At 34.9% G+C, this 14,240-nt stretch overlaps 1 protein-coding gene across 11 annotated transcripts in view; it reads left to right on the plus strand.

Annotated features, from left to right (window-relative positions):
- Nucleotides 1-14,240, plus strand: part of Tle4 (TLE family member 4, transcriptional corepressor) — a 140,183-nt gene that overhangs the window by 64,269 nt on the left and 61,674 nt on the right. For 6 of the 11 annotated variants that reach the window (XM_046459719.2, XM_046459723.2, XM_046459721.2 and 3 more), the window contains 2 exons: nucleotides 5,738-5,942; nucleotides 7,191-7,207. In XM_046459719.2, the coding sequence (XP_046315675.1) occupies nucleotides 5,738-5,942; nucleotides 7,191-7,207 (222 nt within the window). The remainder of the gene's footprint in view (nucleotides 1-5,737; nucleotides 5,943-7,190; nucleotides 7,208-14,240) is intronic. The other 5 variants (XM_046459720.2, XM_046459724.2, XM_046459722.2 and 2 more) reach the window with 1 other exon arrangement.

Consider the following 14,240-nt stretch of genomic DNA (forward strand, 5'->3'; position numbering starts at 1 on the left):
ATGAATTCTAGATAGGGCAAAGGGGTAGGAGGGGAAGAGAAGGGAGTGGAGGTAGAAAAGATGGTGGAATGAGATAGACATCATTACCCTAAGTACATGTATGAAGAAACAAATGGTGTGAATGTACTTTGTGTACAACCAGAGATGAAAAAATATGCTCTATATGTGTAATGTGAATTGTAATGCATTCTATGGTCCTGTATACATTGGAATATTAAATAAATTTTAAAAAAAGAGGTTCTAAACCCTTGTTGATTATTTGCTCTGTAATTAACACAGACGGGTCAGAGATCAGAGGACTGTGGGCCTTCACAGTGTTGTAGGGCAGTCCATTTGATTGTGGTACTCTCAGCTCCTTCAGTAATATCCAGAGAACCCGGATCCTTTTCCAGGGAATCTGCTTTGAGTTTCCCTCTGTTGACTAGACAGTTAGATAGAAATTCTTTTTGAAATTTAATTCTGGAATGTTATTTGATGTTTGATAAATTAATTTTTTAATGGAGATAAAGGGTTAAAATTTAGTTCAGCCTTTGATGACTCACTGCTTTTATTTAAAGAAGTAGTCTCTGATGTTTTTATTCACCAATCATTATCAATTTTAAGTACATCTGTCACTCTAATTCTAGGGTGTTTCCTGGGTGAAAATTTACAAAGAAACTTAAATATGACCTCTAAATACAGAAACAAGTCTGTTTTATTGATTAAAAACATTTTAAAACCAACTATAATATTTCAATATTTATATTTTTATGTAATAGCTCTTGGTGATATGTTAAATCTCATTTTGGTCTATCTATACTTTTATATTTTAAAAATTTCATAACAAATCTTTCCTTTCTACATGTTGTCATACTGAGTATGTTTTTTGTTTGGTATTTTATGTGTATAATGGGTGACTTATGATGTGGGTTTATGATAGCACCCTCTCATTTTCTTTTCTGCTTTAAGTTCAAGGCATATTCTCTTAACTAATATGGCTATAATTTGATTGTTTCTATTCATAAGAATTTGAAAGGACTTTTGTTATAATGGGTAAAAAATTAAAGCTTAAATGTGATATGGTATTCTGGGACAGAAAAATAACATTAGTGGAATAATTAGGGAACTCTGAATTAAAGTCTATATTTTGGTTGATGGTAATATGCTGGTGTTAATTTCTTCGTAATAAATTCTATGGTTGTTTAAAATTAGGGGAAATTAGGGAAAGCCAGGTAAAGAGTATATAGGACCTCTATATAGTAGAAACTTATTAAAAGCTTAAAATTATGTGGATATAGGATAAATAGTTTCCTGGTTTAGAGAAAGTTTAGTGATAGTTGTATTTGAACCCACTTTTGATTTGTAATATTAGGAATTAAAAAAAAAGCCCAGCAATAAAAATAAATACATACTTTGCATATTGAGGGCCAAGCCCAAAGTTTGATCACTAGAATATCCATCCTGTATTTTTTAGATTATTGCTGCTTATTTTAAAATTGTCGAAATGAAGGGTTATTGCAGAAATAGTTAGCTTTTTCATTTCTTCTGGTTCCTTTTTAAAATTTAAAGCTCGAGAGGTCACCAAGAATAGAATTAAACCTTACCACTTTTAAGATTGTTGCTGATGTCAGTTGATAATGTGTTTGAACATCTACTCAGGAGTATCTAGGTACTGTGGAAAATTTTAAAGACATCTCTAAGGGGTTATGGTGCGTGCGCGCGCGCGCGCACACACACACACACACACAACCTTTTATTATTTTTGGTTGCTAAGTGTCATATAAATGATATTGGCCTCAAGTACTGTGAGAATTTAGAGGCGATGATAGAGATTACTTTGAGCCAAAGTGATTAGGACTGTCCTCATAAAAGAAGGTAATCAGGAGTATGGCATGAAAGGACAAGCAGAACATAAATATATAGATACAAATGAGATGGCTACGTTTATATGTATGTCTTGATTATTAGAGATGTCTTACTAAATAGACTAGTATTATAGGCAAAGAGCTTCCTGGATGATATTGCACAGGGTTGTGCAAAGTTAGGTTGCTAGTTTATGGAATGTCTTTAATTCTTAGAAATTTGAACTTTTATTTTTAGATAAAAGAGGTCTATTGTTTCTGAAACCAGAGAGTAAACTTTCAAGGATTTTATTTGTTTTTGCTGGGTCTCTCTTAACCTCCCTTCTCAGACTCTAAATTTTGTTAAGTCTGCATCTGATAAATACCTAGCCCTATGTGACTAGAGACTCTGAAACATTTACAAATTATTTGACACATTAAAAATACATTGTTTCTTTATACATTAAAAAAAAAAAACTCATCCAAAACCAATACCTTCAATGATTTAGAAGTATTGTTTTTATTCTCTCAGAGGATAAAAAAGAACCATAACTACTCTCATTTTTCCGCTCAAGCAGGACCTTTTCAAAGGCAGAAAATATATGTGGTGTCTGTTTCCACGTGACATTCATAGTAAAGACTTCCTGGGATCCTCAATTTATTTTGTTCCACCTCTGCACTGCTCTCAGGACCTTACCTTCTCTCCTCCTTTATGTCCACCTTAGAGGAAGAAAGTTCTTTTCCCTTTAAGGTTGACCCCTCCCCACCTGCATAGCCCACATCATCTTCCCTTCTTTGCTTTATTGCTCCTTCAATTCTCCAAATTTCTGCCTCACATCTCCAGGTGTTCTCTGTTACTGATGTGTCCTTCTGCTTGGAAGCTTAATACCAGAGCTTCTTAACATTTTGTTTAAGATGAATTGTCCATGTAAAGTCAAAAGAACTTGAGGCAGCACTTTTTCAGGGGGGATAAAAATATCCTATATTTTAATTGATTTTTTTTTGTCTGCATAGTGCTTTACACACAATAGGTACTTGATAAATATTTGTAAATTTAATTAAAATAACTTTGTTTGCCCTCTTTAGTACTGCTCTGGATCTATACCCTGTCTTCATACTGCCAAACTTTTTTAACAACTCATGTCGTTGTGTGTGTAGAGGAGATATTAAGAAGTGGAAGTAGCACAAACACATACTCTTTATACCCTGAAATCTGGACCCCAGGTACACCATTCTCTCATATTCAGAACCCAAGGCCCACCATTCTCATGAAACTGAGCACTACTAAGACTAATTTAAATATGTCAGTTTTTTTTTTTTTATCTCTGACCCATTTGCAGCCACAGACAGCATATCTTCATTGCTGCTTGCTTGCTTCAAATATTGAAATGATCATCATGATCAACCTCTTTATAGCTCTCTGAATGCTCCTGTTGTATTTCCTTTTGTCTTTTTTTTTTCCTTTTGCTCCTTTACTCCTGTCTAGCATCACCTACCTTTATGCAAATGACTTCTACCTCTCAAATTTCCCTACCCCTAATCTAACTTCTTGCTAGCCAATTCCACTTGGCAGGCCAGCACTGACTGAAAGTGAAAAATGTTCACAAGACCTATAGGTAACTTACATTGATCACTATCAATTTGTTTTTCTTCTGTGCCCTTATATCCATATCACTGAGTCCTGTCAATCTTCATATGTTTCTACTGCCACTATACTCTTATTACAGGCTCTTTATTACTCTAGACATTAATTACTGCAAGGCTCCATAAGATCGTTTCAGTTCCAATGAGCCTGTATTGAATGATAGTGGCTTTTACCCCCACTAAATTCATGTCATTCTTTGTGCTTTAGAACAACCCCCACATTACTTATCTAAGTTACATTCACCCATTTCAGATCAGCTCATGTTTCACTTGTCTTCTAAAGTTCTCTCCAAATATCCTGTGTGTGTACTGTCTTGTAGGACTCCCTGTGTCATTTGTTGCCTTATAAAGTCATTGTTGTTCATCTTTTATAAGAAGACCCTGACTTGCCAGAGACGCTGAGACTCTGGAAAGAATAGACCAGCCTTAGGCCTCTTTGTATCCTGGTTTCCAGCTCAAGTCCCTCCACACATATAAGCAGGCTCTTATAAACAGGCTTTTCATTTGAACTCAGACAGTGGCTGTGTGCCTAAAAACCATACACCTGAAGTATTAGGGAAATATAGAGGAAAAAGAGAGTTGGAGCAATTTTCTGTGAATAAGTTGAACAAGAATTTGAAGTCAGTTTGCCAAACAAAATAGGGTAGCAAGGAACCAAGCCTTGCTACCCTATTTTGTTTTCTTCATATTCATTTAGAAAATATAATTTTATACTCATACTTTTTGGTCATGTCTAAATTACAGTATGTAAAGAATTATGGGTATGATTTTAGCCACTCAGATGAAGAACAATCTAACTTAAAAACTACCCAGTTAGGAAAAACTTTGGCATGATTTTGCACATGGGGCTTGGTTGGTGGAGTGTCTAGGTACTATTTCTATTTTTATTTAATCTAAACTTGACAAAAGTGTTTGTACTTTATTTTATTGATTGTATTTTAAATGCATATAGCCAGAAAATAGATGCAGGTCAACAAGAAAAAAGAGCTAATTAATGCTATACTTTTGACTTCAGTCAAATATAAGAAGATAAGAAGAAGAAAACAAACAGAATTTGGAAAAGAGAGAAAAATATTCACTTTTTTCTTTGAAGTGTTTTATGAAGGCATTTCAAGATCCTTTTTACTAGGATAATTTTATTTTTTAAAACTATTTTGTGAAATCTTGCTTACTGTCATAAGTTAGGCCTAGATAGTGATTTATTGTAAGACAGTAATATTTAATCACTACAAACATTAATCTGAGAATTACTCGGCACTTGTTCTGATAGAAAATTGGAGCAGGGTTTTGAGTTGAAGGAATTTCTGTTGAGGGACATGTTTAACTTAATACCCTCCCTACTCCTTTCCTCCTCCCCCTCCTTCCTTTTCCCACTCAGAAGAGGCAACCAGGCCGCCCACAGCAGTTCTTGTAGTGGAGCTTGGTGCAGCCTCAGCTGAGGTCAAGCACTCCCATTCCAGCCTCTCAAGGGCTTTCTCTATGTGTTGCCAGTGTGCTGGTAAAAATGACTTTAAACTCTTGTCAGCGCAGTTACTGGTGCATGCATCACAGTCCCACTCAAATAAACCTGTCACAACATAGAGTCGGCCGCTAGAGAAGAGTACAAGGGCAGGCCTCTAGCTTTTCATTCGAGCATCACTAAACGTGCACAGAGTGCCCAATTATTTCAGCATTATTGAGCAAGCCTACAGGAGGACCCAAGCCTTGCTACATTAGATTTTCTTTAGTAATTTGCTCAAGTACCGCTGAGGACACTTAAAGGGCTTAAAACGGTGGCTGCAACCAGTTTCCTTTTCTGGGTTGTTAATTCAGGTTTTCTCTTTCAAATTAACTCTCCCTGCATGCTGTGCAGTGGTTCTGGGAGAACTGTTTAACACTAATTTTCTCAATTTTCAGCCTTTTTTGTTCAACATAACTGCTTTAACAGTTATTCACATACATGTTTTGATTAGAAATGTATGATAGCCAGCCCCCCCCCCCCCACTTTTGGGAACAAAACAGGCTTTTTAAACTCTAAATGTTAAGTTAGATAATTTTACTACTTAAAAGCTAAGTTATTTACTGTTCATGTACAAAATCCCCAAATATGAGTAAGAAAGGAAGCATTTACCATCTATACATTTCTTTTTCTCCTCCCCCCTTTGAAAACATGTACATTATAATTATTTCCTTCATGTTACTGGATTTTTCATTTTCTATTTATGAGTTCTTTTTGCTGGGGTGGTGGATTGATAGAAGGGACAAATTCAATATCTGTGTCTAATTTTTCACAGCAGCAACAACTCCAGGCTCAGCATTTATCACATGGACACGGTCTGCCTGTGCCTCTGACTCCACACCCTTCGGGGCTTCAGCCCCCTGCCATTCCACCTATTGGTAGCAGTGCTGGGCTTTTGGCCCTCTCCAGTGCCCTGGGAGGTCAATCCCACCTTCCAATTAAAGATGAGAAGAAGCATCATGACAATGATCACCAAAGAGGTGAGCAATCCTCTTGTGTTAGTAGTCTGAGATTACCTACCTGCTGCTGAGGGTAGGTTCCAGATACCATTGTTGAGTCTATCTCTGAATTTAATTTTACCAGTGACTAAACAAAATAAGATAAATTCATTATTTAAAGCAGTCATTTGTCTAGTGACACCCTAGTGGTTGGCAAGAGTAAATCTATTCCTTAAAGGCAAGGGATCTGTTTTCTTGATTATTGCCTTTGATCCCCAGCTACCCTATGTTTCCTGAGACTAAATCAGTAATAGTCTTATGATGTCCTGTATTTGGAGTAGTGTGTTCCATTAATAGCTAATTTTGATCAAATTTGTTTTGGGAAAGACTTACTAATAAATGCCCACTTGATATTTGACTAAATCAATTATTACATATAAATCAGGTGAACAAACTCAGGGCAGTAAAAATCTTACAGGTAAGAAAACAGTTCTGGTGGTTTAGTAATTGAGAAGGTACAGCACAAATTAGTGACATCTGTTGATTTAACTGCCTCTCTCACCCAGTCTGTTTAAAAGCATAAAAGTAACTTATTTCTTACTATAAGAATAGCACAATTATTTATGTAATTACTTGATTTAAAGGCCAGTTGTGCTTCTTTTAGGTTGACTTCTTCCCTCCTGTGAGAAAGTTGATGGTATAGAGACATTTCAGTGTGACTATATGTTTGTATGATGCTTTACTAATAAGTTTTAATAGTTAAAGTCAAAATAGATGAAAAAGTCTCCCAGCATTCCTTTGTGGGAATTTACTTAGCACGTGGTGGTTCCTTGGTTCAAAGGGTGTGGTTCATAATTCAAAGCTTGTTTCTACTCCTGTTTCCATGTCATGTCCATGAATTATAATCTTGGATAAATTATTTTTATCACATAAGTATAAATTTACCATCCCCGACATGAGAACCACTCATTTTTCTTTCTGTTATCTTAATGCTATGGTACAGAGTTGACTCATGATTATAAACATTTTTATAAGTGGAAAGGTTGACAAGGTACATAAGTAATAAGCATGGTCAGCTTTGGTCCTTCTGAAATTGTGTCAAAGGTAGACTTGCTTTGTAAATCTGGTAATGTTAATAATTAACTTACAGCAAAGTTGACATCTGTGCAATTTATTATTTATCAGAGATCAAGTTTGATAAATATATGAGTTTGTGTAAACTTAACAAGTACTTTTTTTTTCTTCTTTCCACTACTTTATCTGCTTGTGTTGCTGCTGTTTTGCCTACAGACAGAGACTCCATCAAGGTAGGACTCAAAATTCACAAAGAACTAGCTTAAAAGGGCTCTCTAAATGATAGGGGTAAATCTAGTATGTATTCTTTTAAGTTTAGGGAACAGTAGGGTGTTTTTTTTTTTTTAACCAAATAGTAGTTAACTGACTTTTTAGATGTGTGGTTGATACTTTTAAAAATATAATCCTGTTTCTCTATAAGAATCATATTTGTAGAGCAGGATTGAATCATAAAATCTGATTTGCATTGCTCCTTATTATGTCTTACCACGTGAAAAAGAATAACTACTTTCTTCACTTAAGCTTTGGCTGTAAGATGATAATGAAACGAAGTACATAAATTGATTTAAAAGGAGATACATACAAGTTTCATGTTTTCAAAAAATTTCATCCTACAAAATTCTTTATCAGAATTCTTAATTTTGGGGGGCTACACAGAGATGTAGTTCAGTGGAACATCATGTGCTTGGCACACGTGAGGCCATGAGGCCATGGTTCAGTTCCAAGCACCTGGAAAAGAATTGTTGAAGAGCACTTCTATTCACCAGTTTCTTTTCCTATCTCTCTCTCTCTCTCTCTTTCTCTGTCTCTATCTCTCTATCTCTATCTCTGTTTTCATTCAAACCTGAGAGTTGACTTTATTATATTAAGCATAAAAATTAGTTTATCCTCACAAATAGTTAAGAGAAGGAAAGAAATTTTTACAAAATTAAAATGCCTGATTTGTGTTGGACATGGGAATCAAATACACATATTTGATATGTGTTTAACTGGGCATGGAGGCACATGCCTGCAATCCCAGCTGACCAGATCATTGGGATGCTGAGGCAGGAGGATCACCAGTTTCAAAGCTAGTTATTTTTAACATCTTGATTTCTAGTATGGCAGTTCTCTTTGGGTTTTACCTCTGTCTTATCTGCCTTCTGTATCCCTTTATAGACAAGTTGTAAGGAAATACAAAAGTTATTTAGGGCCTAATGATTTGTATGTGCTTTATAATGCCACAATGGAATGTACTCAGGATATTTGAATTTCTTCAGGAAGCAAACAAGGCAAAATAGACTGCCATGGCAAGAAATGAGTAAAGTGTGAATGTTGTTTTAATCGTTTTTCCACCCAGTACAGTGTAAATATGCTATCACGTTATGCATGTTTTTGTTACATATGCCATTGTATTATTTACTGATTTAGAAGGAAAAGACAGTTTGCAAGTATTGGCCAAAGTACAAATGCTGCCTATTCCTTTTCTTATATTTTATAGTAATTGAATGTTGTGGAGTATAGGTAATTACATCTCCTGGGGTTTTTAATTAAACTTTGTATACGAAGACTAATATCTTCCCTGAAACAATCTGTGCTGTCACTTTGAATGCTTCTTTAAAAGGCTCCTTGTCTTTTATAATAAAAGGGGAAATTTTTTTCCCAGAGTCCTTAAATAATGGAAAATAAAAATTGAGTATATCTATTTTACTCTTCAAGAATCTTTGTAATTTGAAAGGGCATCTGCAACCTCATACAAATGTCAACATTTACAATTGGAGCTGCATGCATTAAATTATTTAATTATGAATTTATGGTTGTGTATTTTGTTGGATAATATGCATATCAGTATCTAGATTTAAAAAAAAATTCTTTATAGAGTCTATATATATAGTGTTCCACACATGTGTACTTTGGAAGTAGTAAGTAAATGCAATGACTAGGATAAACTGATAGCAGCACTGTGAAAGCCTGTGTAGTTGTTCTGAGGCCTTCATATAAACATTTCCTGGTTTCTTAAATGATAAATATACACCTTTAGGCAGGCCAGTGAACTAAACTAAAGCTTTCTCTCATGCCCAATTCCCAGCTGACTGTGAAAATATTTATACTCCAGTCAGTGCACACTTTTGTGTTAATTATGTTTTATACTCCCTTATTTGAGTAGTGTGTGTTTTGAAACAATCTATAATCATGCATGGAGAGCCTGGAAGTTGGAAGAGTCTTATGCAGCTAGAAGACAGGGGGAAAACAAACAGGAATTAGAAGCTGATGATTTTAGCTTGATTTATTATGGAATGGTAGCTTATTATAAATTGATATTTTTATTGGGTTGGGTACCATTCTGAAACTTGAAGTTCTTTTATGTCAGGTCTGGGGCTGAGCTAAAAATCTGCAAAGTGAAATAGTTTGCTGATATTTTAAAATGTGTTCTATGATGTTCAGAGAAGTTGTTAGTTGCTTGTTCTTCCATCGGTCTTCCTTATCCTCCTCTAAATGGTTTCTGGTTAAAAGGAGCTTTTTATGATTGTTGGCTGTGTGACTCGAGATGATTTTTATCAGCCAGAGTGTGTCAGTTGCCTGCAGCTGGAGTCAGGCTTGTATGAAATAATTTATTCATGCAGGATAATGCTCCTTAACATTTAACAGGTAATGAACGTGACATAAATTTCCTTCTTGCTTTTAATTTTTCCCTTTCCTCTTCTAATGTGCAAACAGGCAGTGCTGGTACTCTAAATAATAAGTAATTTTTGGCCATCTGTCAAAAGGAAATTTCAATACAAATTTAAATTAATGGTGCCTGAAATTTTTTATAGCTCCTCTAAAAGCCTCTAATGTGCACAAAATTCTGAATCTGCTGGTAGTAATTAGTGTTGCATGTAATGAGGATGTGGGCAATGTTATACAGCCCCATTGTAACATTTTGATATGGTAGCAAAATTTTGATTTATACATGGTTGTGGATGGGTTTAATTTGAGAGACACTTTAAAAATGTTTTCTTGACGTTACAGATAATTAAATAGGGCATATTTCAGAATAGCTTATAAAATATAAATTTAAACTTACTCTGAAGTAATTAAGGTGTTTTACCTTTAGATGCCAAGTGAAATGAAAGAAATCATTTGGTACATGATCGGTTCTTTTTCTTCTTTTTCCTTTCTCTTCTTGAAAGTTCTGTAGCCACTAAATCACATGCTATTGGTTTTATTGATCTTGTTTTCTATAGCTGCAGTAGCCAAGTTCATTCCTAAGCCTGTTATTTGCAGACCTCTGTTTGAAATTTTTCAACAAGGGTTGAGAATGTAAATATGGATCTAAAGGAGAAAGCACTATAGGTGTCCAAGAATCAATTTCCTTGGTGATGAGAAACTATAACCTTGTATGTAGTAGGGCTAAAAGTAAGGAGCCACAGCACCTGCAGCTTTCCTGTGGCTGTCCAGTGATTCCATGTGCCCAACTGTAAGACCTACATTTGAGGCTTGAAAACAGACAGAATCAGCCCATGGTCTACTCTCACCGTTAATAGTAGAGCGGAAAGTTCAAGTTTAGCTCTCCAAAAGGCCCAGAAATTAAGTTCATACTTCATTTTCCTTTATTTAGAACTCTTCTTCACATCTTTAGAAAAAGGCCTAAATAAAACAAAGCGAAGTGTTTTCTAAGGTGGTGGAACTGAACATGCCCATTCTTTCCACTGAGGACTGAGAGAGAAAAGTGGTTGGCTCTAAAATGCCCTCCAGAAAAGGTCATTTGGAGTACTGCCAGGAGCTTCTCAGTTCATGACTCTTCATGAAGAAGAGTCAGTTGTTTGACTTATTAGGTTTTCACATCACTCTCTAGTTTTCATCTGAAAGACTGAAATGAGTGTAATGGTTTAGAGCTGTGAAAGTCAAGATGTCTAAAATTTGATATGAACTTGAGGTTGAGAAATTAGCCTTATTATCTTCCCTCCCAGTATCTAACTAGTTCTAATACCACCCAGCAAAGTGATAGGCACCTAAATCAAGACCCAGCTTATATATAAATAGCAAAATTCACTATCATCAAATATTGATTAACTCCATAGCATGTCTCAAGTTGCTACTATACTATTGCATTTTTTATTATGTCCATTTTATGTGTCTGCATAGTCCTCTCATGTTTTATCTTGAGTGCAATAACCCTCAATCCATATCTTTGAGGAATTTTTAATTTTTTAATCTGCAACATGTATTTAGAAGTACATTTTTTTGCCCTCTTAAGTGTTGTATGAATATGATGGTATACTTTGATTTTTTAATTTACATATTATTATTTTTCAGACTGAATGCTTTTTTGTAGGTGTATATAGTGTGTTGTGTTGTTTTATTTTGCAGTGGGAGATTAAACCCCAGGCCTTGTACATGTTAGGCAATCTCTCTACCCTTGAGCTGTGTCCCAGCCTCTATACTGTGGTTTTTATCCTGTGAATTCTTTTGGTTTTCATTCAAAGGTTTTCATAATTATCTACTCTTTAGTTGTGTTTAGGATAGTGCCTGTTTATTTTGTTCCATCTATATTTCAGTGTTTATTCTGTATAGATGGTAAAACATCATATGTTGCTGTTCTCTTTTCTCTTTCTGTTATTTTCTGTTGGCAGTAATGGTTTCTTAGAGGAAAATTAGAATAAGGTTGTTTTCATGTTCAAATTAAAGTGTGTGATTCAGGCCAAGAAAGTACTTTTGCCTTATTAGTTGAGTGTTACAGGTGAAAGTGGAGTTTTAGCTGAATTAGCAGAATGATTACTTCTACTTGCACTTAACTTTGCAGGATAAGACTAAATGGTCAAGGTTCTAGTCCAGGATCTTTTGTAACCTGTGTGACGTGTGACGTGCCACCACCCTCCAACACCCAGAGCTATTTTTTTCTATCTCACAGGAATATCTGTCTAAAAGAAAAATGCTTTTAGCATGTTTAACCTTTTGAAATGTCCTGTGTGGGACAATAGTAGAGGAGATGCTTTGAAAGTCTTGTGAGATCAGATCTTTGTAAAAAGACAAAGGCATAAAATTATAGAAAGCTAAATTAAAAAGGGAAGAGGAAATGAAATTAAAACACTATAAAAACCAAGTAAACAAACTAGCAAGCAAAACAGTAATGCACTTGTGTTAACACCTGTTTTTCCCTCTGTCATCAGTAATCTGAGAATAGGAGCTATCTAATAAGGGGCACTCCAGTTTGTTCATTCTAATCTTGGAAAAAGTAAGATTAGTATCCACTGGGCTCTTTCATCTCCTCTGAGACTACCCCTGTGCTCTTAGAGCTCCTAGTTTACAGTTCACCTGTGAAAATAGGTGTTATGCTTACCCTTAGGTTATTTCCAGGGAAAGGTTTAGAGGTGCAAAGGTCCTGCCCAGAGTCACATAGCAGGTGCTATCCTCAAACGAAAGCTCTTTGGATGACTCAGTCTTATTTTTTGTTATTGAAAATTAGACACATACTATCAGGTACAAAGAATAGTACAAAGAACTGCATAAACCCGACATCTATGTACAGGAGCTATAATATTTAACTGTGTTTTTATCTATTCCTTTTGCTTTACTCAAATATTGTAAAGCAAATTCCAGAGAGCATGCATTTTGCCCATACATATTATATTTCATTGTGTAAAATCATCACATTTCTTTAAATGATGAATGTATCTTTTAGATAACCATAATGCCTTCAGTCACTTAATAAAGATAATTGTCTTCTATTATGCAACCTATAATCAGACTTTGATTATTTTAAGTAATTGATTTGGTGCTGGGGATGTAGCTCAGAGATATAGCACTTACCTATCATGTATAAGGCCCTGGGTTTTATCCCCAGCACTGCCTTCCCCCTCAAAAAAAAAAAAAAAAAAAAAAATTGATTTGCTTTAAGTAAGATCAGATAGGGCCTATTCTATTTTGTCTTGATAACACTTAGGTCTCTCTTAATCTTAGTCTTTCTCACTTTTTAAGTTGTTTTTTTTTTTTAAGAATTATAATTTTATAATTCCCTTCTGATATTAATCCTTGATTTGTCTTCTTGTATGTTCCCACGAAAATGATTAAGATTCTTGTATCAAAGAGCTACAAGTATGATGGGAAAGACCTTGGGGAATCAGGGATATTATCCACAGGGAATGGGTGTACTTAAATATATTTTGTAAGTTAGATTGAAAAATATACTTTAAAAAGCCTATGGTAAGCATGGATCATACAGATAAAACTTTAGGTCCCACCCTAGAAATGAATTTTGAAATAAAACTATCACACCGAATGGTAAGTTTCAGCAATAAAGCTGACCATACCATTAGCCAAATTAACATAGTGGAAGTTGTATTTCATTTGGGAGGTTAGGTCATATGGAGATAGATGAATGTTTAAAGCATGCTTTGCAAACATCTGATGTTTTCCAAAATACAATGGTAATTTAAAATTGTTTTAACATTTTTGTTGCTTTTTAATTCTTTTAAAGGTATTTTGTTTTTACTGTGTATCTGTTTAGTTACCTTATCAGAGAACAATCAAGAACTTTGGTTCTGTTGGTTTATGATGCAGAAATTTGTTCAGTATTAGTTGATTCCTGCTTCTGGGCATGTAAGCTGTGTGAAATGTAACAGGTGCCCTAATTCCAAAAAATGTATTGTAATTGTTTGTTTGTGGAACAGATGAATAAATGTCTTTAGGGCATAGCTGGTCCTCAGGTGGTGAGTATGAATGGATTAATGATGTGACTGGAGGGACACAGGCTTATTTTGCTGCACCCTCCTCCACTGATTGTTAATTAATATTTGTTCTGCTTCAGCAGAGTCCGACTGAGTGTCAGGCCTGCCTTCCCCAGCTGATTTTGGCAAAGGTGGTTTAATTCTTTTCTCCTTTAAACCAATACTTAGTTACTGGACAAACATCTTCATTCTGATATTTATTGTCTCTGATTTCTTAATTAATTAGAATGTGTTTTATCTCTTGGAAAGTATGCCAGTAAGCTTATGTTTTAACATTTTAAAAATTTAAAGAAGGGCCCAAGACTTGTTTGTTATAGTTTACACTTAAATTTCAAAAGCATTTGTTTCTACAAATGTAGACAATTCTTCCAATAGAAATATTCCTAAGAATTGTTCACCATCTGTTTTCCCCATCTTATGATAACACTAACTTACTGTGGGGTGGTAGTGCAACAAACATAAATTAACCAAGGGAAAGGTTAGTAATACTCTTACTTCTTGCTTTCTTGAATTTCTGCAATATTACCTCTGTCCACCATAATTATCATATTCTATAGTGGTATGAAGTAACTCAAGT

The sequence above is a fragment of the Marmota monax genome, unplaced genomic scaffold, assembly GCF_021218885.2.
Source record: "Marmota monax isolate L192 unplaced genomic scaffold, Marmota_monax_Labrador192_F-V1.1 WCK01_AAM20220418_F8-fsc00172, whole genome shotgun sequence".
NCBI lineage: Eukaryota > Metazoa > Chordata > Mammalia > Rodentia > Sciuridae > Marmota > Marmota monax.